The sequence below is a fragment of the Camelus dromedarius genome, chromosome 8 (assembly GCF_036321535.1).
Source record: "Camelus dromedarius isolate mCamDro1 chromosome 8, mCamDro1.pat, whole genome shotgun sequence".
NCBI classification, from domain to species: Eukaryota; Metazoa; Chordata; class Mammalia; order Artiodactyla; family Camelidae; genus Camelus; species Camelus dromedarius.
Window position 1 is genome coordinate 63,220,835 of NC_087443.1, and position 23,832 is coordinate 63,244,666.

Sequence of the window (23,832 nt, forward strand, 5' to 3'; positions counted from 1 at the left end):
CGTATGACCTAGAATATAAACAACAGGTACTATATATTTAAATTTTGTGCTAAACAGTAATGAAGGAATGGAGATCCAAGAGGGACCCCAATCACAGAATGGGGAGAGGAATACCATGGAGATACTGGAATTCTTAGAGCAACTGACCAGCCTGGAGTCTGATTTTGATAAATACACTCTCAGTATATTTGCTAATAACTTGATACACTGACCTCTCTGTGTTCTTGCTTTCCTTCATCCTCCTTTCTGTGTCTTTGACCTGAAGCTATGGTTACTGACTCTTTTGGAGAGAGAGAGACAGACTTACAGAGGAAATATGACACCAAGAAAATCTTTTTTTTTTTTTTGATACTCAGGGCAGGCGTTATGCTTAGATCCTTTATTTCAATTGGTAGGTCTTTTTTTTTTCTGTTATGTTTTGACAGGGATAACTTTTCAAATTAAATCCCTTTATTGAATTTTCACTCTTGGATAGTTTCTGAAGATGCTGCCTTTGCAAAAAAGTGAAATAAAATAAATAAAATTAGAACTGATATATTTCATGCCTTGTGAAAGCTGAGCCTGAGATGACAGTCTGGCATTATCAGCCTTCATGCCTGCAGGGAGCACGGGAATAATGTTGGGTGAGAGAAAACGTGTGGATCAGGGAAAGCGATGGCCTTGTTGTTTTCAGGATTTGGGTTATGTGGGTTAGATGCCACAAGCCAGAAAGCAGCAGTAGCCCCACAGCTTGAAAATAAAAGCAATCTGCGATGCTACCGATTCCATGCAGAGCTTCGTAAACAAAGGGTGTAGTCATGGGAGACAGACCCTAAAGCTCTTTCATTAGTTTTTCGGTGTGGGACTTTATTATTGTAAGCGTGTTCCACAGACCAGTGGCATCGGCTTCACCTGGGAGCTTGTTAGGAATGCAGACTCTTGGGCCCCTACCGAATCAGAATCCACATTTTAACAAGATCCCTAGGTGGGTCGAATGCATGTTAAAATTTGAGATGCAATGCTCTAAAATTTTCAGACAACCTAGGAAGTGAGGTTAAGTAGCCAGCTGGTAACTCTGACAACTGGTCAACTATGCATTCATTCATTCAGTAAATATCTATTAAGCTCCATCTACATGTAGACACTGTGGCATGGGCTGGGCATGCAATACTGAACAAAGATATCCCTGATCCCTGCATTCATAGAACTTATTAAAGGCTGGTGCAGAGGAAAAGTTGTAATCAAATAATCATGTAAATGGAATGCAATTTCAAGCTAAGATGAGCACAATAAAAAAAAATAAAAGAGCTGGATGAAAGCAAACAAAATCGACTGGTTTAAATTCCGAGTTTAAGAAAGACTTCCTTAAGAAATGGATGCTTTCCCTGGTTTTGATAAGGGTTCTACAGTTATACTTATGTTATTGTTGGGGGAAGCTGGATGAGAGATACAGGGAACTCTGCACCATTTTTTTTTTTTGCCACATCTGTGTGAGTCTAAAATTATTTAAAAACTAAAAGTTAAAAAGAAAAAAATGGATACTTAAACTGCGATCTGAATGATTCCCCAGGGATGAGTTACACTGAACTGGTTGGGATGGGGGAAGAAAGAAAGGTATTCTAAGCAGAGGAAGCAGCAGGTATTAGAATTGGTAGGGAGACACAGAACCTTGCACGCTCTGAGAATTGAAAGCAAACCCAAAGGCCTGAAGGCGAGGAGTGAGGGGAGCGCAGAGTACAATGAGGAGTCAGGTAAGGTGAGAACTTTGTTCTCTATTATTAGAGCAACGGGAAGTAAAACAAAGCTTTAAACAGACAACATGGCAACTTCCACCTAAGGAAAAAGACTGTTCCAGCTCTTATGTAATGAGAACTGGACCTTGGCACCCAAGATAATAGTATCAGCTCTGGTCACCACCAGAGAGAGCCCACTAAAGAAGTGGGAAAGATGCTCTAAACTGTTGAGATTATTCTATGTCCCGAGATTATAAAGGAGAAAGGAGATGGTCAGCTTGGACCCTGGTCTGTCCCCCACTGATTCTGCTGGAGGATATATTCATTACCCCCAAAGGGGAAAGAACACAAAAAATTTCCCAGGGAGTGCTAGTAATGGAGTAGCTGTGGTTTCTGGAGAGTTTGGATGGCAGGTGTGACCAGCTTCTTTAGCTGGAAGCTGGTAAACGATGGGTATTTCCTGCCTTTGCATCAGAAGAGCTGAGGACGAGAAGACAGGCACAGTGTTGGTGATGATGAAGTTTTCGAATCGTGAGTGGTATTTCTGAAACAGAGGTCTGAACAATGAGATCATTACTCTCTGGCTCAATGCTGAACAACCTCCACCAGCCTCACTGCTCAGCTGTAACTGAAGAGTCCATTCTCTTCCTCTTCTCTACACTGGAGATCTCTTTCTTTTTGTCTGGCTTTTCTCTCTTCATCCATTTTTCTTCTATACTTTCCCCCTTTTCTCTTTTCCTTTATCCCTTTCACCTGCAGCCCATCTTGCACCTAGTAGTGCCCCCATGGGATGCATCTCCCTTCTGGAGATCCTCAGGACCAAAGAAGGGGAAGGAAGTTCATGTCATTGTTGTTTAAATGCATTACTTAAGCTTTCTATGCCTTGGTTTCCTCATCTGTAAAATAGGAAAAACTACCTGCAAGTTATTGTGAGGATTAATTGTGATGAAGTAGAGAAAGCCTTAAGCGTAATTCTTGGTATAGAGAAAGTGCTCAGTAAATATTAGCTACTACAGGGATCATTATTATTAACTTACTTAATTTACATTGAAGAAACAATGGCATAAAGAGTTTAAGTAACTTTTTCAAGATCATACAATTAGTGAGGAGAATTTTCAAGTCATTCAGACATGGGTGTGGATTCTGGACCTGCAACTTTCCTCTCTATATATGCAAAAGCCACAATGTCCCCAAGAAATGCAGCCAACCTAACTAGAGTTGTACAGAACCAGCAACAGACTTTTCCCTTGCATTGCATATGATGGAGACACATGGGATCAATCTGTTTTCCCCATCCTACCCAAGTGCCTTGTGAATCTCCAAATGAGACAGTGAGGCATTGCCTGGATGATATCTGATAAAATAAGGAAACTGAAAGAAAAGATCAAAACAAAATGGCAGCGACTGCACAGTAACAAGTGTTTACTTTAGAAATAGAGAGTTTTGGAATTTTACCACCCGCGAAGAAAAACTCCTTCATTGAATGACAGTTGTCAAGAATTATTAAAATAATTCTAGGTTACTAAGGACCAAAGAAGTCCTCAGGTCCAAACGACTTAGATTATCGCCACTGTGATTTCCCTGAACACGGATGCAGTTCATGGCAGATTAAGAAAACAAGTGTTACTATTAACATTACGGAAAAGTTGATTTACTTACGACCATCCACAGTTCTGGCCTCGAGATGCACAAGATCTGGTTCCTTGTTTGACCCCATCACAGACCTAAACAATGGAAAAACATCAACGTTAATGACATCCCTTATGCCTTAGAGATGCTCAGCTAAGCCCACTGGCGAGTAACACCCACAGGATTCTAAAGCCACAGTCCTTGGAATACAGCTACTGTATTTATTTATATAGCCTGACAGCAAAATTCCCATTTCAAATAAAGATGATAATGAAACCTTTATTTGATGAAGGCCAGGCTTAACTCTGGAAAGGATATCGCGTGTTATTAGCTCAGACTTGCAAATCAGTCCCACGCATGTCATATGTGTCCTCCTGTAACAATCTCACCGACAGTATATTAAACTTGCAAGACTTATCAGGCAGATGCCAGGCAGGCTGCTTCAGATGGGTGATTTGAACAGTGATTTACATAGCAAACTGATCTAAATTCATCTTTTCATTTGCAATTTGCAGAACTACCTAGTACGCTACCCTATGAACAAAACACATAACGCAACTAATGCAGTGGCCAGAATAGCCCAGAGTGACCGTCCTTCTCTGTATTACTGAACCTGTATGGCAGGGGAGCAAAGCAGATGCACCTAACTTTATGATATGTGCCAGAAACCATATGTGTAAGTAAAACACAAGTCTATTTAAAATGTCTTGAAGGCACATATTACTTAGTCTTATCTTGCAGTGAGCCAAATTAAAGATAAAATAATTATTCTGTTATAGAAATAATATGGGCAATTATACTCCATCTCTGAGACTTTCACACAGCAAGATTAATTAAACTCAGGACTGTCTAGAGTTTTTTTCATCAACACTTGCAGAACTTTCATTTAATCTGTTCCATTTCCATGTGGAAAACAGTAACATGCCTTAACAGTAGTCTCCCTCTGCCTGCCCCGAGCCACCCAGCCCTGCCCTCAAGTCCATTTGAGAAAGGGCAGATGTTACAAGCGCTCATTACATTCAGAACCCAGTGTGGTACCCAAGACCCATCTTGCTTTTGCCGCCCCATCTCCTGCCACACGGGAAGAGTCACCACTCCCTGAAAACGCCTCCTTCCTTTTGTCAGCCCTCTCTAAACCTCTGTGTGTTTTTTGCTTCAGTCTGAAAAGCCCTTCTCTCCAGTGTCACCTCATCTTCTTTGACTCTTATGTTAAGACACCTCTGAAAAGTCACTCCCTCCATTTTTTCCCAGCAATATCGGGAAAATTGCTCTCTCTCTACCAACAAATATTTCTCCTTTTACATAAATCCTGTAACAGTTTGTTATAAAGAATTACTTTTGTATCTTTCCCCTTGTAAAAGCAGCCCCTCGTCCCCTTCCATACCAAACTGAGAGCCCTTGGAGGAGCTTTGTTTTATACACATTATATTTATGTGAATATATGAAAAAAATGTCTGAGCTATAATATAATAGATAATCAAATGTTGAAGGAATGAAGGAAGAAAGGAAAGAAAGGAGGGCAGGAAGATAGGGAGAGGGTATCTCATGGTATCCCAGCTCTTTGAAATACATAAGTTAATCATCGTCCTGTAGGCATTCCCAGAACTCTTCTTATTTGAACTCATCTTCCCAACTCAGACTCTGAAGCCTAGGTTAGCCTAGTCTCTCTTCATTTTAAGAAGTCTCCTTAAGGCCCCTTTATTATCACTGTCAGTAGCTTTTCTTTGATTGATACACGGCCTGAAATTCAGAGCCTATGCGTGAAACTCTAAACTCTGCTTTCTTCTTCTCCCGGGAAGCAGAAATGTCCTCACCAGGGTTTTATAATTTCCCCCAAAGAGACAGGGGGCATGCACTTGGACATATCATCTGGTTAGAACCTGAACATAGGCGGATGGTGACACTTTCACCATCATTTCAATCAAGCACTGTAGCGACTGCTTGTCCGGGATGGTGGCTCTCTACTTCCCAAATGAAGCATTGATGGGCCTCATAGGTGACCCCTACTGACAAGGCCACAGTCATGAACATTATTAAAAAAAAAAAAAGACATAGTCCTGACGACCCTCAAACTAGAAAGCTCAGCAGGTAACTGGGTTTGGCAAATTATTAGTAAGTAGTAACATGCTGTTCACCTCCCACCCTACCTGCTGCAAGTCTCTTCTTTGAAATGACTAGTACTTATGATTCCCAGGGGAAGGCTGGCATCCCAGACACACACTGCTGCAATCGGCATGCAAACCTAATCTGCTTGGCTTGTGGTTACTGCCAATGGGAGGCAAAATGATTATCTTGCATACACTTGGATCTTTCCACGTGTGCATGACCCCAAGTCAATAATAACAGTAGTCTCTTAAGATCTTTTATTATCTCTAAAGGCAGGAACTGTTGGTTCAAGGGACATTTCCCGCTTATCAATTAATGAAAAGACACAGGGTTAAAACAGAGTCCTTAGTCTTTCCGAAGTCTACTGTGGCTAACCGACTCCCTCCCCCCGCCTACAATCTTTCCCGTGTATAGTACAACAACGCAACAGCAACGTAAAACTTCAAAGTCAGACCACAGTGCTTCCAAGCATTTTTATTTGCTGATGTGCTCGTCCTTCTTCCTGGAGGCCTAAGGCTGCCTCTAGATCTGTGGTCGCAGATGATAAAGAATTATCACTGCTTTTACTTTGTGGCACTGGTAAGTTCTCAAGAGCTGAAGCCAAATGATGTTAAATGTCTGCAGAGGTGCTGGTTTGAAGGGTGCCATCACTCCTTGCAGAAGTACATCTCTGCAGATGACCTGCAAAGTATCATTTTCTAGCCCATTTATACATTTTAGTTGAAACTGTGGTGATTAATGGTTTTGTGTGTGTTTTAAGACCAACTATTGGGCTTCATGATGATGATGATGATGATGATGATGATGATAAGTGGTTGCCAAGGGCTGGGGGGATGGGGAAATAGGGAAAGAATGGTAAATAGTATACAAACTTTCAGTTATAAGATGAATAAGGTCTGAGGATCTAGTGCATAACACGGTGACAATAATTGATAAAACTGTACTGTACAATTGCAATTTGCTAAGACAGTTGAACTTAAGTGTTCTTACACACACAAAAAAGGTAAATATGTGAGGTGATGGATGTGTTAACTCGATTATGGAAATCCTTTCACAGTGTATATATATATCAAATCATCACGTTGTCCACTTGAAGTATAGTATAATCCTAATTGTCAGCTATACTTCAATAAAAGTAAAAAAAATACTAAATCAAAGGAGAGCAGCATACACATAAAATTTAATCCAAAATGTTCTCTTGATGGTCTTATTTTTAGAGTGAGATCTTCGGAGTGGCTTCAAGTATCTCAATTCAATCATGTAGGTAACTCTGACTTCAGCTTTGGGCATCTTTGCTTTATGCTTCCAGATTGCCCTGTACACATCCCTGTCATGGTTCATGATGATTTGCTGGATCTCTCTGCATAAATGCTGCTCTTCCTTCACCGAGCTCCCCAAAGGCAGGTGCTGTTCCATTTTTTTTTTTAATCACTGCATTCTCTGTGCATATGAGAGTGGAGAAAAGAATATTGCCTCAATAAATATGTAGAAAATTTTACACTGGTCAATACTTAATATAAAATTCAATATATTGGATTGCTCAATTCTGGGACTCAGAAAGAATCTCTCTATAAAAGTGAGAAGGAAAATTTGGGACCAGATCCTTTAATTACATAAAAAGAAAATAGGTGGCTGTATCTTGTGTATCTTTATATTGCCTTTACGAATAATTGGGAAAATGAAGTCCCTTCTTGAGCTGAATTTCATGGAAGTAAAGGAACATTTTTATGTTCTTGTATGTACTGGGGCCTCTGCCTGGAGTAACCTCTTACCCTTCCTCTGCCTTCTTAATTCTTAACGGTCTGTGGCTCAACCGCAGATGAGTGAAGCTGAAAACAGTCTTCTCAGTGGGGATGCCACTTAAGCTAAGTTGGTTTTCCCTTCTGAGACTTCCAGAACAGTGCACGTACTTTTGCATAGCATATATCAGACCGTATTTCAAGTGGTGACTCATCTATCTATCCCTCTTATTAACAGCCAAGCTCAACAACAGCTTCCTGTATTTCTGTGTCAGGTACTGTGGATGGCACATATATTTATTCAACGTGAGTTTTATTGAATGCTTTTGGATAAAGGAGAAGTACATAATCAGCCACATTAGCATTTATCAACGTATCTGTATGCGACATTGGGTAAGTTACTTAACATCTCTGTGCTTTTATTTTATTTTTTAAGGATAAAATGAGACTAAAATAAGTTTTCCTAGAATATACATCTTAAAGCACCTAGCATTTTCCTGGCACACAGCAAGGGCTCAGGTTACAGCTGACTTCTTTCTTCTCTTCTTTCCCTTTCTTACTTAGGAAGGTAGGTGGGGAATATTCATCCTTACAGGAAAATTAAAATTAATGTTGGTAATAAAAGCTTCTTGGGATATCATGGGTATCCCATTAGCAGAAATGCTTTATCATCATAAATCAACAGACCAAATAAGAGTCAGTAGCTCTGAGATCAACTATACGGATAAATAAAATCACTTATTTGTTCAGTGAAACATTCCAATGTCCTATTATATAATAAAAACAAGGGCTACAGATTCCCTGCACACACAAGCTTTTTTTTTCTCTCAAATTTAAAAAATTTTAAATTTATTTTTCTTGGGGAGGGGGATTAGGTTTATTTATTTATTTTTATATTTTATTTTATTGCTTTTTAAAATGGAGGTACTGGGGATTGAACCCAGGACCTTGTATAAGCTAAGCACACACTCTACCACTGAGCTACACCTTCCTGCCCCAAAACCCCATACGAGCTTTAGAGCAATGCAGGAGACACTGATCCAATGAAGCAAGGATTCTAATATTCTAGGTGGTATCTGAAAACACAGGAGAAATGAAGGTCCCGGAAGCCTTTAGAGTAGATGCATTGAATCTTAAAGGATATGCAATAGTTTGATCGATGGACAGACAGGGTGGAAGAACATTCTCTTCGGAGATAAAGATCAAGTAAAAAGGACAGAGACAGGATGATCTATCCAGGCATTTACTTGTTAGCCAACATGGTAGATCTAATGTTCTCAGAGCAGAGCAGAAGATAAAATGAAAATTTAGGCACTGTGAGCACCATGCTAAGGTTTTGTATTTGGTGCTAAAAGCCATGGGAGGCCAATGAAGAAAGTCAGGCACTTAAGTGTATAAATAACTAAAAAGAGGCACTTGTGTCTCCATCTATCTCTGCGTAGGTCTCCCTGCCTAGGGAAGAGTACAAGGTGAGAGCTCTCAGGTCATGCTGCATCCAGCTCCGTTGATACAAACAAGACAAAGGTAGCCTCATGCCTCTACCCTTCCAGTATCTTAAGCTGGTGTTCATATCGAGGAGCCATTCTAGAATAAAATCTAAGAATTATCACCGTCAAGGATGCAATGGAAACACTCTCTGATCTAGTGCACGGGTTGTTAGCAGCTCAACATCACCCTTCTGAAATGTAATCAGCCCAATGCAGCCTTTGTCGACATTTTCTACAAAGAAACTCAAAAATGTCACTAGTTTATCATTCTCCTGGCATTTTGTCTGCGTTTATACTGGCTTAATATACTGCTCAATAAATGCTGCGGCCACAACATGTCCTGATATAGATAACCACAGAGCAAGTATTAAAAAATCAACACCAGGATGGGATAGCACCCATTTAATCAGATTTAGATTTGCAGCTAACGGCCTCCAGAGGAATGAGGAGGGATGTGCAGAGGAGTGGACGCTGGGGAGTTGGAAACACCTGCCCTCCTCCTGTTCACCTGAGATGAATATTCACGTTCCCGCACGCTCTCTCACAAATGAAGCCCACAGAAGCCAGGGGTCCTGTCTGTTAGAGAGAAGTGCTGGCACATATTAGCAGCTGGACACTCTGATTTCCTCTTCGGTAGTCAAGGCTTTCCCCTTCACTAATGCTACAGTTACGCTCTCAGGACAAACACTGTCAGGAAAGTCCTGCTTAATGCTGCAACTTTAACTTTCTCGAACAAAGTAGCTTAGCCTGAGGTCTCAGCTCCTGCCCACGTGGGGAAAATGAGCTAAAAAAAAAAAAAAAAAAGGCAGCCTGAAGGTGGCATGTTAACCCCTCCCTTAAGCCTCAGAAACACCCTTGCTGGCTTTCTTCTGGTCTCCATACTGTTACACTGGTTTTCCAGAAACAAAGGTAGCTACTACAACTAACAAATAAATAGACAGACAGATAAGTAAAAATGATGCTAAGTTTCTCGAATGCATAATGGCTGCTGAGATCAGCATGGCCAGAATCCTTAGGCTCATTAAATTCTGCATTTTATCATCCTTACGTCCCAAGCCAGAGCCTGACAGTTCAGTTATATGACATCTAAAACAAAATGTAGGGGAGAGAAAAAGACAGACAGACAAAGAGAGAAAACGTGTGTGTAGGAGAACAAAGAGAGAAATGGGGTGTTTGACCCAGAAAGAGGGAAGACATAAAATAAAGCTCAGGAGGGTCATGGGAGGTGAGGATGTTTGCTGCACAAAGTGCTGGGGAGAAATAAAGCTGAAAGTTGAAAGAGCGATGAAAATGATTGGAAACAGACAGCATGTCTCTCCAGACAGAGACATGACCGGGTCTAACCTGGTCAAGACAAATCATCTTGCTACAGGGCTTCCCTCTCCTTCCCCATTTTCCCTATTTGTAATGCAATGATTTTGCTTCTTACACTACTGGTTGCATTTCCTGTTTCCTCCTTACTTCCCCATTTTGATGCCCCCCCATCTTTGTCTCTGTTCTCTCCTGAATTCAGATGAAGAGATCTAGAGACACCAGGGAACCTGAGCAGATCACCAGCCTGATCCCCAAACAGAAAACACAGTGCCAATGAGATGCAGAGAAATATATTTAAAATGATCAAAGAGTTTGGGATCGAGGTAAAAGAGGAGCTCACAATATTTTTTTAATAAGGCTTCTTTTTATCTTTTTAAACTGTAGTGCTATCATACCCTCTGTGTTTTCAGCAACTTGTTAATTTTATTCAATAATATATCTTGAAGACTGTTACATGCCCGAACACAAAATTAATGAGAGAGATCTCTAACTACTTTATTGCAATATGTTAAATGAAAATACCCAATTTATCTAACTATTGTCTACTGATTAACCCAAAGCAAAAAAAGCACATAAAAGGAAAAAATGCTACTGGAAATACATATTCAAAATTCATAATGGGGGAGGGGAATAGTTCAGTGGTAGAGCATGTGCTCAGCAAGCACGAGGTCCTGGGTTCAAGATCCCCAGTACCTCCATTAAAAAATTTCATAATGGTAGCCGCTTCTAAGAGGTTTTAAAATTGGGGGTAATAGACAAAGTGAACATTATACTTATCAGTAATTTAAAAACATTACTGGAGGATATATTTATGCATTACTTTTAATATTAATAAACCTATACTATTAATAAAAAAATGCCTACAGTCAGGAAAACAAAGACTAAGAGGGGATGCAAACAATGTGTGCAAATCACAAAGGGATAGAGAGAAGAAGAGATAAGGGAAGTCTGGATGAGGAAGAGACGGGGAATTTTCTTAAATTTCAGAATACTTACAACTCTGATACCATCTTACTAAGCATGCTTGGAAAGCTAAAGCTGTGAAAGTATAACAGGAAAAAAAATGTGAGGGACACCAGGAGGTAGGTGTGTGTGCTGATCTTAAATTCAGAATGAGAGGAGGAGGATGTGAAAGTCCTGACTGGGACTGGAGGGACCATATCAACAGAAGACAAAGAGAAGAGAGAACTTCCGTATCTGTTAAGGACAGCGAACTTCAGACTAGAAGGCAGAACAAATATGAGTGCAAAGGAATTGGAACCTGAGAATTTTGCTGCCGGAGACAATCTGACCCAGAGAAACTATATTCCATAAGAGAATCCCAAGGGCAGCAATCTCTAAATTTTTCGTTTTGAACACATGAGACAAGGGGGAAAAATGGGCACATACTCAATACTTCATGGCTATTAGTAGTAAGTTGTGGAAATGCACCAGAGTACTTAATAGAAATCTAAATAGAAGCAAAGAGAAAGTCAGAAATTCCAATATTTTCTCCCCACATCTCAATGAGTCATCTTGAGGTGGGTGCTGGCTGCAGGTAACTCACCATGGAGACCACTGCTCTAGACTAAGCATTCCTGGGGCATCCTTAACACTTAACATTCAGCAGGGCAGACAGCGAATCTTCAATTAAATTTTTGAATGAATTAATGAATTCAACAAATATTTACTGAATACCAACAGTATGTTAATGTTAGTTCTAGGTTCTGAGGGTTTAGCAGTAAATGAAACAGGAAAATCCTTGCACCTCATGAAATTTACATTTCAATAGAGAAGACAGGGGGAGATATAGATATAAATCAGGTGTATATTATATATATCATTTCTTGAAAGTTATGCAGGATAAAATACATATGTTTATATAATGTTTCAGTAGAGAAGACAGAGAGTGTATAAATATATAATATAGGAGGTGTATATTATATATATCATTTCTTCAAAGTTATATAGGAAAAAATATATATATGGGGCTTTAACTACATCAAAAAAGACTATTGTCAAATAGTGTTGATCAATAGCTGATGTCCATCTGTTAAGTGCGGGGCTGATGTCACACAGGCCCTACGAGGCTGTGCCCTTGTTGGTGTCCTGCTCATCAATTGTCAAAAACTTGGATAAGAATACATATTGTGTCTAGAAAATTCACATATTAACACAAATGCCGGAAAAATAATGATGAGATAAGAGAAAGGCTGTGTTAGCCCTGAAAGCAATTTACTTGCCTAAGGTCACACAGCTAATAAATGATACAATCAAATTGGAATCGAGGCTTTCTAATTTCTTGACAACGCCACATACCATCTGTAGAAAGGTTGCTAATAAGAATACTGACCAGTAAGAATGCTGTGAAGAGTACAAGAAGGAGTACCTTCAGCCACCACTACTGTTAACAGTATGAATTAAGGGCTCCTTCAGAGATGAAAAGTCTGTTAGAGATGAACTAGTCCAAACACCGTTAGGTCACAATGAAGGAAACGAGTTTTCAAGAGAGCAAATACCTTGTCCAACAGTGTCAGGTTGAAACTACTAACCCAGTTCTTGACTTGCTCCAGTGATTCTTCTCATAAAAACAAACAAACAAAAAAGAAAATTCCTTTTCTTTTCACCCCTTTGTGTCTCAGAAAAAATCAGGGTTAACTTAGAAGGTAATGTGTGTGTGTCTTACACTAAAAAGATAAAGAGAAATAAATAATGGGGACACTTCAGACATTCTGACATCCTGCAAGGTTTAAGTGTTGCTGTGATCTGAGTGTGTCTCCCCCAAATTCACATGTTTAAACCTAACCTCCAAGGTGATGGTATTAGGAGGTGAGCCTTGGAGGGGTTATGAGGTCATGAGGGTGCAGCCCTCATGAATGGGATTAGTTCCCTTATACAGCAGAACAGAGACGCTCCCTATCCTTTCCACCGGACGGATGCCTCTGCTTCTGGCTGTCCCCCCGCAGGTCACTGTAACACACAGAACGGGGGACATAGTGAGAAGGTAGCTGCCTGCCATCTGGAAGACGCTCTTCATCAAAACCCTACCATGCTGGCACCCTGATCTTGGACTTTCAGTCTCCAAAACTGTGAGAGATAAATTTCTGCCCTTTATAAGCCATGTAGTATGTAGTATTTTGTTGCAGCAGCTGGCATGAACTAAGACATACATATTGAGGATTAAGGTAGCATGGGCCTAGGCATATATGAGAGGGTCCCATGTCCCAGAGATTGGAAACAGAATGGATATTAAGTTTAGTTTAGAACCTCAAGTATCAGGGCTTCAGTTTGAAGGTGGCATCTCTATCATTACTTGCAAAACAACTAATACATTTTGACCCTTCTCAGAAACACAGCATCAGTCTCCACCCTGGACTGTCAGGTCCCTGGTCCTCCAATAAGGCTGATCTAACCATCCTTGAGTAGCTTCTCTATACTCTGTCAGCTTATTTTGCACAAAATCATGCTCTTGCTTTGTTGCTGGTTTGGTACCTCTGAAAAAGTACCCTGAGAGGCTACTGGCCCTCAGTGGAAAAGGGAAAGTGATTTGGTCAGTAAAACTGGGAGGGGAGCACGGCTAGAAGTGGGGTAGATACAGGAGGTGATTCAATTTATCTTCACTGCAGAGACACACATTCCTGGGGTGTCAAATGGCAGCTGTCTTCTGTAGTATTGTGTTTATTTACAGAGCATTTCTAGAGTTCTGAATGCAAGGGAGGGACGTGAAACTGGGCAAATACAGAGGTGACATCCTGTGAAAATATTTTGAATGCTGTGCTAGTTTGCTTTTGAACTCCCATTAACTGTTTGGCCAAGGAAACCAATGTGGTGATGGAAAATGAACGACAACAACAACAAAAACTTTTAATTTGCCTTCAAAAATCAGTACTCCACTATGGATGAAAACATTTCAGGGTGATAGAAAGGGAAGTGGGGTGGGGATGAGGAAGGGGAGAGGAAGTTAGAAAGGAGGGCAGGCAGGGGAGGAGGAAGAGAGAACAGGCAGAGAAAGGAGTGAGAAAGAAGTCAGGGAGAAAAAGAAGGGTAGAAAGGGTAGATGAAAGGGTTGGAGACATGACAGAATGACAACAGGGGAGCGGAGGAGGAGGAGGAAGAGATGAGACTGCATCGTCTGGGGCTATTCCCCACGGCTCAGAGTGCCCTCCTGATGGTCGTCTGCCACCATCCCTCCCCTTGGGAAAATGCTTGACTGTTTTATTATTATTATTTAAATAACATTGCTTTAAAAAATCTAATTGTAGAAGCAATATGTGCTCATTTAAAATATAATGAAAAGTGTACCAAAATATAAAAAGAAAAAGAAAGCATTCACCCAATCCTACCACCTAGAAATAGCCACCTAAACACTTTGTGGTCGATCCTTTAGTACTTTCCAGATGTTTGTGTAGGCATTCCTTTTTTTTTTCCTAAACAAGTTTTGCATCATACTGTTGACATAACTTAACATAATATTGGAATGCATTGTTCCACCATCTGTACGATAGTCTATAAATTACTTAACTAATATTCTGACCACAGGGTATTGGTTGGTCTACACAGGATGCTGTACTGATTATCTCTATAGGTAAATATCTGAATGTGAGATTAAATATTTTTATTTTAATTGCCTTTTTCTTTTATTTCATGAATTACTTGTTATACCTATAGAATTGTTTTCATCCAGGTTTTTGATTTATAAGAGTACTTAACTGATTAGGATATTTACCCATTTCTTGTACTGCATTTCCCTGTATTTTTCAATTGGTCAATTTGTAACCTGCATAGTTTGTTTTAGGAATTAAAATCACTGTTGAACAACAGAGGTCAGTACACTTTATAGAAGTTTGTTGAGTTTTGTTTTTTGGGGAAAAGCAGAAAGCCTGCATTTTCCCATGCCTAGGATAGAACAGAGATGGAAAAAGGGAAGAGTGTGTGCGTGTGCGTGTGCGTGTGCGTGTGCGTAATAACCCCAAGTCACCCTCTTTAAGGTAAAGATGGTGTGAGATGCCCAACTGAACAGAGTGGGAGAGCCCAGATCTGCTGGGGGGGAATTCCCACCACCACGGCCAATAAACTGAACACTTCTCTGGGAAAATGCATTTCCTGAGTTCTTCATCCTGGTCAGACCCTAAAATGTCCCTTTGAAAAGAACTTTACTAGGCAGAAAGGTCTTGCCCTGAATTAGCAGGTGGCACTTTAATGGCACATTAATGCCTAACAGGGATTATTAGATCTCGGGTTCAGAGCCAAGGCACAGAGACTCCTGAGGTGAAGAAGAAATAACAAAACATAATCCAGAATTGGGCTGATTCACTGTCTTTTCTGGTCACCTCATTGGCTGAGTGACTAAATAATGCTATAAATAAGTAAACGGTCAAATAGGACAATTATTTCTCACAGAAGAATTCCAATGAATGTGTATATAAGAGATGACTGATATGGAAAATTTCCACTAGAATACCACAGGAATAATGGCTGCAGGCAAAACTAACTGATGAATACTAGAATTAGTGAGCAAAAGTAACAGTCTCAAAGTAGCCCTCTCATCGTATTTAATTATCATGGTGATTTTAACAAACGTTCACAAAGTTTTTGATACTCCTTCTGCCAGGAGTTGGAGCTTGGTTCTCCTTTCCTGGTGGAAACTGGACTCAGGGACTTGCTTCTAACAAAGAGTATGGAACAGGGAAAACAGAAAGTCTGCAATGGAGAACCCGGCAGACACCACCTCAATCAAGTGATCAAGGTTAACATCACTGGTAACAGGACATACTGATACCCTGCGCTCCTTGATGTGGTGCTATGAGAGGGGCACATCGCTTCTGTGATTTTCTTCCCAACCATATATAACCCTGTAATCACAAGAAAATATCAGGCTAACCCAATCTGAGGGACAGTCTACAAAATACCTGACTAGCACACTTCAGAACTGTCCAGGTCATCAAACACAAGGAAAGGCAGGAGATTTGAGGAGGCTAAAAATGATATGACAAATAAATGTGATGCAGGAGTCTTGTCTGGATCCTAGATTGCTTGAAAGGACATTAGTAAAAACCTGGAGAGAGATCCAAATAAAGTCTCCAGTTCAGCTGCTGGTACTAAATCAATGTTAATCTCTTAGTTATGAATACCTTTTCTTTGTAATTCTTGTGTAATTCTAAAATTCTTTACAGTTCTTCCATAACTCTAAAATTACTTCTAAATAAAAAGTTAGGGGGCGAAAACTATACCCAAGCCTCACAAGCATACACTCAGTTATAGCAAAGCTACTATAAACAGGCACACAATCTGTTTTCACTAAATCGTTGTCATCACATGAAATGGGTTGGTCATGTTGTCACTTCATCCTACAATGCAGGCAAACCACTGTTTCATTTCTGTGGTCAAGAGTTTATAATTCATGGATTTTGATAATCACAAAAATGAAGTTATATTATTTTTCAAAGAAATGTTAAGATTGGAAAAAAAAATGGCTCTTATTACTGGATGTTTTTACTCTCCATTTGTTCAGAAGTAGAAAACAATGCGGGTTGTAACCAGAGTCGTTATGTATTCTAGGGCCACCTCTTACTGTGGGAAGAGACTGATTTCAGCTGACAACATAAATATATTGGGCCCGGGAGCTGTTTAAATTCAAGGTCAGATGTGAGGTTTGGCTGTGTGCTCTTTTGGATTCCTCTCTTTTAAGCATCTTGTTTTCCTTGGCTACTGAATTCCTCAGGAAGGCTGACTGCTCGTAGGAGGCACACGGAAGAGCTAGTTGGTTCTCTGGGTTGGTGATGCAGAAGCCATCCCAGGCACATAAATATTCTAACAAGTTTCATCTTGTCACAATAGAGTCATAAAGTTGCTCTGTTCAGCACATGATAATGGCTTTGTAATTCAATTATTGGTGGTATTTGTCTTCTGGGATTTATCTGCCTTAAACTTCAGCACTCGTGTAAAAAACCCTTTACCATAAATCTCACAGATGCTGCAGCAGGTTCTGTCCCCTACTCCAGGGCACATCTTGCCATGCATGCCTGTGAAAACCTCGACAGCTTCCTCTAAATTATGGAATCATTCTGTTTAGAGGTGTTAATGTTTCAAGGGCCAGAGCCAACGATAAAAAAGAGTGGGACTACTCCATTTCCTCTAGGTAGAAAGATAGATCCTGATAGACAGACAAAGTTCCATTCCAATCCAAAAGGTTGTTTTCAGACATTTATTTGGAATTTTGCAGCAGTGATTCCTGCAAGACATAAGTCAGATGTGGTGGTCCCTAAGTTTTCTAAGAATCCTGAGACTCTGATGCATAAACACATTGGGGCTAGTCATCTACAAGGATTTAGCAGTCTTACAGTTGGTTTTAGCATTTTCCTTGGCCTGTTTTGTGTTTCATTTCTGCCCAGTCAAATGAGTCAGGTTCTGCGTCTTCACTATCCCCCTGTCTAGAATTTACCATTCCATATCTCATTAGTTATCTATCTAGACAACTCTATCTAACCTGTGCTTTGAAAAAAAAATACCAGTGGTTGCCTCATCTCTAATATTCATTCCTCATTTTTTGCTCATTCAACAAATATTTATTGTGCACCCATTTCATCAATTTCAAAATGCTCATTGTTTTCTTATTTTAACATCTCTTAAATCAGTAGGTGTCTTACAATCACTGAAATGGTAACATTTAATTGGCAGAATTATTCTGACAAATACACAAGATAAGGGTGCATCCTCACTCAACGAAATTTTAGATTTGAAGACGCATGGTATGTATCAGGTACACGTGCAGGCACTTCACTATCCGAGCTTTCGGTCAATTTCTTCTCCTCTTTGGCCTATTAACAGACAAATCTCTTTCCTTAGGAACCAGTCCCTAGAGACCCACTCAATCTAATCTAATACTAACATATTTGTGTATGTGTCTGTATGTGTAAATCTTTTCCTTTCTTCTTCCTCTTCTCCATTCCTCTCTTTTAACACAAGATGTGTTAATAATGGCTGACCTTACATGTTGGTATTTTAATTACAGAATATATAAAGGGGAAGTAAGAGTCCCTAGAACAGGAATATTGCCCAAGGATAGATAAAGTGACATGGGCAAAGTTTTTTCATCTTTTTGGAGAGATATTTATCATGTTTTAAATTGTATGGGGGTTCCATCATGCTAGGTAGACACAATTGTTTTTTGACTTCTCAGAAGAAAATTTTTTAATTTTAACCATTTTTTTAAATTGAAGTACAGTCAGTTTACAATGTTGTGTTGATTTCTGGTGTGCAGCATAATGCTTCAGTCATCCACATACATATATCTATTCTTTTTCACTATATGTTACTGTAAGATTGGTTTTGCTTTCCTTTGGAAGTTATATATGGTTTAAAATGATGTGCACAGGCTCCAAGTTTTCAAGGGGTAGACCGTGGTGATTTTGCACTGGATCCACTTGGTGAAGCTGCAACTATATTTTCCAGAGTCTCTGCATGGTATCACGTTAGAGCTGACTGAAAGGACATCTTTGTGAGATCCGGAAGGCAGGAGAGAAGCAGTGGCCATTCTGACCTGAAAGTCCTTCTGGTTGGAGGTGAGGGAGGCAGGGCACAAGTGCTGGTCGGTTCTAGTTTGCCTCCTGCTCTTCTCTTCCAAGTACAAGTCCAGTTTTTCTTCAAGACTGCCAGTCTTATAACCTTACGCTCCAAGCCAGATGCTTGGCTGCAAGTTCGCAGATGGATAGCTTTGCACGGGCAATGTCCTTCCACATACTTCTGGAGGGGATCCCTATGCAATCCCACCTCAGCAGCTGCAAGCGCCTTGAGGGCAGGAACTGCTTCCTCTATCTTCATGGTCAGGAGTTGGCTCTGGAAATTACTCAACTGAGGTAAATTAAATGAATTGGGTAATATAAAAGTTTTCAGATAACTGAGAAGCTACAAAATAAAACAGTAAACTGATTCTTGATCCACTGTTCCTCATTCTGGGGCAACAAAAAAGTAAAACACATGCACACATTCAAAATTCCCATGGAAAATGTAAATGATTAAATTGAGTACCAAAACGAGATGGCACATTTCAGAAAGTCGTTAATATCCCACTTGTCCCTATCCTTCTTTTAAAAAATAGTTAACATTTATCCATCATGTATAATGTGTTTAGGGTTTACCTGGAATCTTATTTTAATCCTCACAGTAAGTATATGAAGAAGACACTATTGTGATGATCATTATACAGATAAAGATCATAAGGCTTAAAGAAGTTAATTAAATAGCTCATCATTACCCTCCTTGAAAACAGGATTCTAACAAAGGCATTCTGACTCCAGAGCTTTCACTCTTAAACACCAAACACCATCTCTCATTGACTAAAGGGAACACCCAAAGGTGGACAATGATTGACTGAGCAAGAGAAACAACACAAACGCAGACAGTAGATAAACCCAGAGACTCCTGAATTTGAAGGCTAAGTGAGGTTTGATCACTAGGACATAAGTCAATATTTTTTAATATTAGTCTAAATTAGGGAGCCATAATTAGGATTTTTCCCCCTCTATTACACTTTTTTTCACTGCCATCTCTTGCACTCTGCCATTGTAAGATTTCTTACTGGAAATCTAGAGAAATGACCAAATCACAGCTGCTCAGTGATAGAGGAGACAGGAAATCATCAAGATAAGGAGGACAGGAATCAATGATGGCCATTAGTGAACAAAGGTCATGAGAAAAGTGATGGGCTCACACTATAGCAGGGGAAATTTAACTTAATTTGTAGGGCAAACTTGCTAATCATAGGAAGAGATTCAGAAGTGGAGGAAGGTACACGTGGGTTGGGAAATAGCACTCAAGTGAAGCTCATTAACAGGAAAAAAGATAAAACACCAGGCCTCTGAAGGATAATGAAAACCCTCTTATCCAGCACTCCTAGTGCAGGTATCAGAAATGCCCCAGCGAAGCTCTTGGTATGTGATCTCATGAATGATTTTCTGCCACTTCTCCCTGCTCCTTACCCAAAGCCACACACACGGTTCAGCTTAGAGCACAGGGGCTCAGAACCAGAGAAGAACCAGTCTGGGAGGATGAGGAGTAAAAGAGAAGTACGAATAAAGTCCATACTCCAAAGATAGGAGGGTTGTGAGTTCTCCTGAATTCCAGATTCTGAAGTGTGCAGAGCATCTGGCAATATTCTGTGGCATGACTCCTTGGGAGAGGAGTCTAGGATGAAGTCACTCTTTCTTTTGCTTAAACTCCTCTGCTAACGTGGATCTCATTACTCCTTAGGACAGCCTGTTGAGTTAATGAATAACCTACTGCATAGAAAAGTGTTGCTTTTACTGGTCTAGAATTCCACCCCTGCTTCAACACATGCTTTGATGGCTTCAGTGGTTTAGAAGTCTAACTTTTTCAGGTTAGAAGGAAAGACAAGTCATCTGTAATGGTTCCCTGATTTAACAAATGAAGTCCATTCAAGATGTGTTTCAATTTGGAGATTTATGTTTATGTATACGCATGTCTGTGTGTATCTGATAAATTTCACTACTTTGTGTGTATGTGTGTGTCTGTGGACTACTGTACACAAGACAGAAATATGTTAAAGACAGTCTTGGTCCCTAAGAAACTTATCTTCCAGCAGGAGAGGGAAGTGAGGAAATAAGAAGATAGATAGATATGGAGAACATATGAAGTACAAAGTTACTTAGTAATAATTATGGCAGTGTGCCATTTTTTGATTCTCAAAATAAGCCTTGGAAGAAGGAAATTGAAGCCTGGGCAGACGAAGGAGCTGCTCAGGATCACCCAGGCAGGGAGACAGCGATGCTCAGACTCAAAGCTGGACTTGCTGACTCTGAGCCTGTGCTCTCTGTACCAGCTGTCTGTGCAGACCTGTAATACAACGCATGCTATAATGCGTGACACTTTATATGTGACATAACCACATCTAAATTCAAAGAAGGAGATTCTTCTTGCCTAGAAAAACAAGAAGCAAGGATCAACAGAGGCCCCATGGTAGAGGCAGGCATCAGTGTAAGACCATAAAAGTCCAATATTGTAATCCTAATAATGACAAGGACTCTCACACATTATTTCTGTATTTAAAGACTAAAACTGTCCTGATACATAGTAGGCGCTAAAAATCAATCACTGTTGAAAACAAACAAATACAAACAGTTTAGTCCCAAAGATAAGAACTACAGACTGGTCAAGAGACAAATCAGTGCTTAGAATTACTCACCTGGACTTGTGGAACTGAGAACACAGAATTGGGAGCAGGGTGGCTGGGTCAGAAAATGTGTATTTGAGCCCAGGTTTGCAAGAACCCAGTTACATTCTTACTCTTTTCAATTGCATGTTGTAAGCAATGAGGAATGACACAAACACGTGATCAGAGAAACGCTTACATGATTCCTCAGGCAGGAGTATGATGTGAGGCGACAGATGGAGGGGCTTTTTACCCAGTGAGAGGGAGGGGGTTACTGAACCAGTGTGATGCTAGGGAGAATGGAAGAGGAGGAGGACAGGTATAACTTCATGGAGGTAGAACGGATGGGACCTGGAAACCCCCAAATTTAAGAGAAGGTGAGTAAGAGGACAGAGTTGACTATGACTCTAAGGTGGTAAGGCTGGGATAGAGGGGATAGAGAAATATGGAAGCCTATAGGAAAAGTTGATTTTGAAAGGTGAGGTGTTCCACTGCCAGCTTATATAAAATTGAAAGTGAGTGATCTTTTTTTTAAGATGCTCTGTGCAGACAATGACTAGCTTCATAGATGTGGGTGAAGAATGAGGCAGAATCTCTTCAAAAAATAGCCATACACCCTCCCTATCAAATCTAATACTAATAGTGTCACATTTTCAAGTTATTGTGATAGCATTTTTATATGTTACATTATATTTCAATTTTTTGTAAAATCATTAGATTTCACCCCATTTCCAGTTTGCAGAACCAGAACCTGGAAATGGAGAAGTAGAGAGAAGTTTCTTGTTATTGAATCCATTAAACCCATGTGGGGAAAGGGAAAAGAGTTAGTCATCTAATGTCACATCCTCGAAGTCCCTGTGGGATGAGTGACTTAGAAGTCTTGGAGATGCTGGGTTGAATGCCAATATATCTGAAGGAAGACAAAGGAGGGTCATGGTGAACTGGTAAATATAAAACAAACCATCAAACTAACAAGGCAAAATAAAACCCTGAAATTGGCTCAGCAGCAGTATTCAACAAGGACTAGATGATGAGTAGTAGTGACCTGAGTCAGAATCAGAGAGAGAAACTATTTTAAGTCCTGGAGTGTTTTCTGACCGACGCCAGATACATCAGCAAGGGCTTATGGATCTGCCTCTTATGCCTGAGGTAGATGAGAGGCCTCTGGGTATGGACAATAGGCTAGGTAAGGGACAAAGGCGACTTTAATGACTGGGTGCAGGCAGGGCCCAAGGGATATGAGCCCAACAGGAAGGATCTGCCAACACACAGTTCTGAGTAAGAAATGAGCTCTGCGGAGTCAGGTCCTCCAAGAAGCTCCAAGGAAAGCCAGAGCGCAAGCCAGGCTTGACTGGTCCCTAGCAGACCGGGTTGCAAAAATACACTAGAGAGAATATACCGTGATGCTTAAATAGCACAGGCTCCTTAGCCAGAAAAGCATCCCTTGGTTTAAATTTCATCACCATAACTTACGAACGTGTGACATTAGGCAAAATTATTTAACCTCTCTAGGAAGTGGTTTTCTTATTTGTCTTCTTATTTATTTCTCATCTAAAAATGGGAATTAAAACATCTGTCATCAACAACCACCTCTTGTTGATGCCTTCCCACTTAACTTCTCCCTTCCTTTGGGAAAATTCCGCAGTCTTTTCCTGGAGCACCACCATTCCTTACTTTCTGTCCACATGGTTTACTGGGATTGCTTCTACTCACACGTCTAGGCGTGATGAGCATGTTACGTAATCAGCGGCCTTAAGATTTAATCCGAAGATTAAGTATGGAGCTGGAGCATCAAGCAAGAAGGTATTTTCTTTTCGATTAGAGCGAATCTGGGAGGCTATAAGCTGTTAGAGACCACCAGGAAGGCAGTCTCCCTGAGAGCAAAGCTCACACAGAGGAGAGAGGAGCTGATGATGGGGAGCGATCAAGAGCTGATGGCTTCAACGAGCCTCTGGATCAAGCAGAGTTGAGATAAGAAAGACTTTCTGACTTTCCAGACCTGTGAGCCAATGTCACTTTTTTTTTTTTAATAAAACAGGTTGCATTCTTCTATCACATCTAGTATCACATCTTGAAAAATAATTTTGATCAAGAAATCATTTCACATCATTGATTTGAGGATTGCTTAAAACAAAATATGCAAAGCACTCAGCACAAAGCTTGGCACACCTAAGTACTCAACAAATGGGACTTGTCAAAGATGTGGAATGGGAAGTCAGATTGACTGGCACTGAACCACGGGAATCAATGAGAATGTGTAAACTTGCTCAAACACACTGGGTATGGAGCTGGAAGTATTCCTGTATCTCCCTGCTGTATAATTCAGCTGTCATATGCCCCCTGAGGGACATCACTGAAACAAGGCTGGCATTCCAGAATAACAAAAGGTTCATTGTTGAACTGACTCTTAATTTTCCATGTGTGCATCATGCACAGAAAATATGTAACCGTCATTCAGCTGTCCCTGTTGCCAGCCAGTCAGTCCCCTGTATGTCAGAACAACATAAGCAATAAGGTAAGTCTGAACCTACTTTAATTAAGGGAAGATTGCCTTGTCTTTTGCACAGACAATAGATCGCTGAGTGGTTTATAATGAAAACTGCCTTCCATTGCTTAGTCCTCAATTTGAATCAGATCCCAACAAACCACATTCATCAGCCTCTGGTAGTGAGCTTGGCTTTACACAGGAGCTTCACTTA

At 40.3% G+C, this 23,832-nt stretch overlaps 1 protein-coding gene across 4 annotated transcripts in view; it reads right to left on the bottom strand.

Annotated features, from left to right (window-relative positions):
• SORCS1 (sortilin related VPS10 domain containing receptor 1) overlaps window positions 1–23,832 on the bottom strand; it is a 468,685-nt gene that overhangs the window by 127,258 nt on the left and 317,595 nt on the right. For all 4 annotated transcript variants that reach the window (XM_064488397.1, XM_010987109.3, XM_010987108.3 and 1 more), the window contains exon 6: window positions 3,372–3,436. In XM_064488397.1, the coding sequence (XP_064344467.1) occupies window positions 3,372–3,436 (65 nt within the window). The remainder of the gene's footprint in view (window positions 1–3,371; window positions 3,437–23,832) is intronic.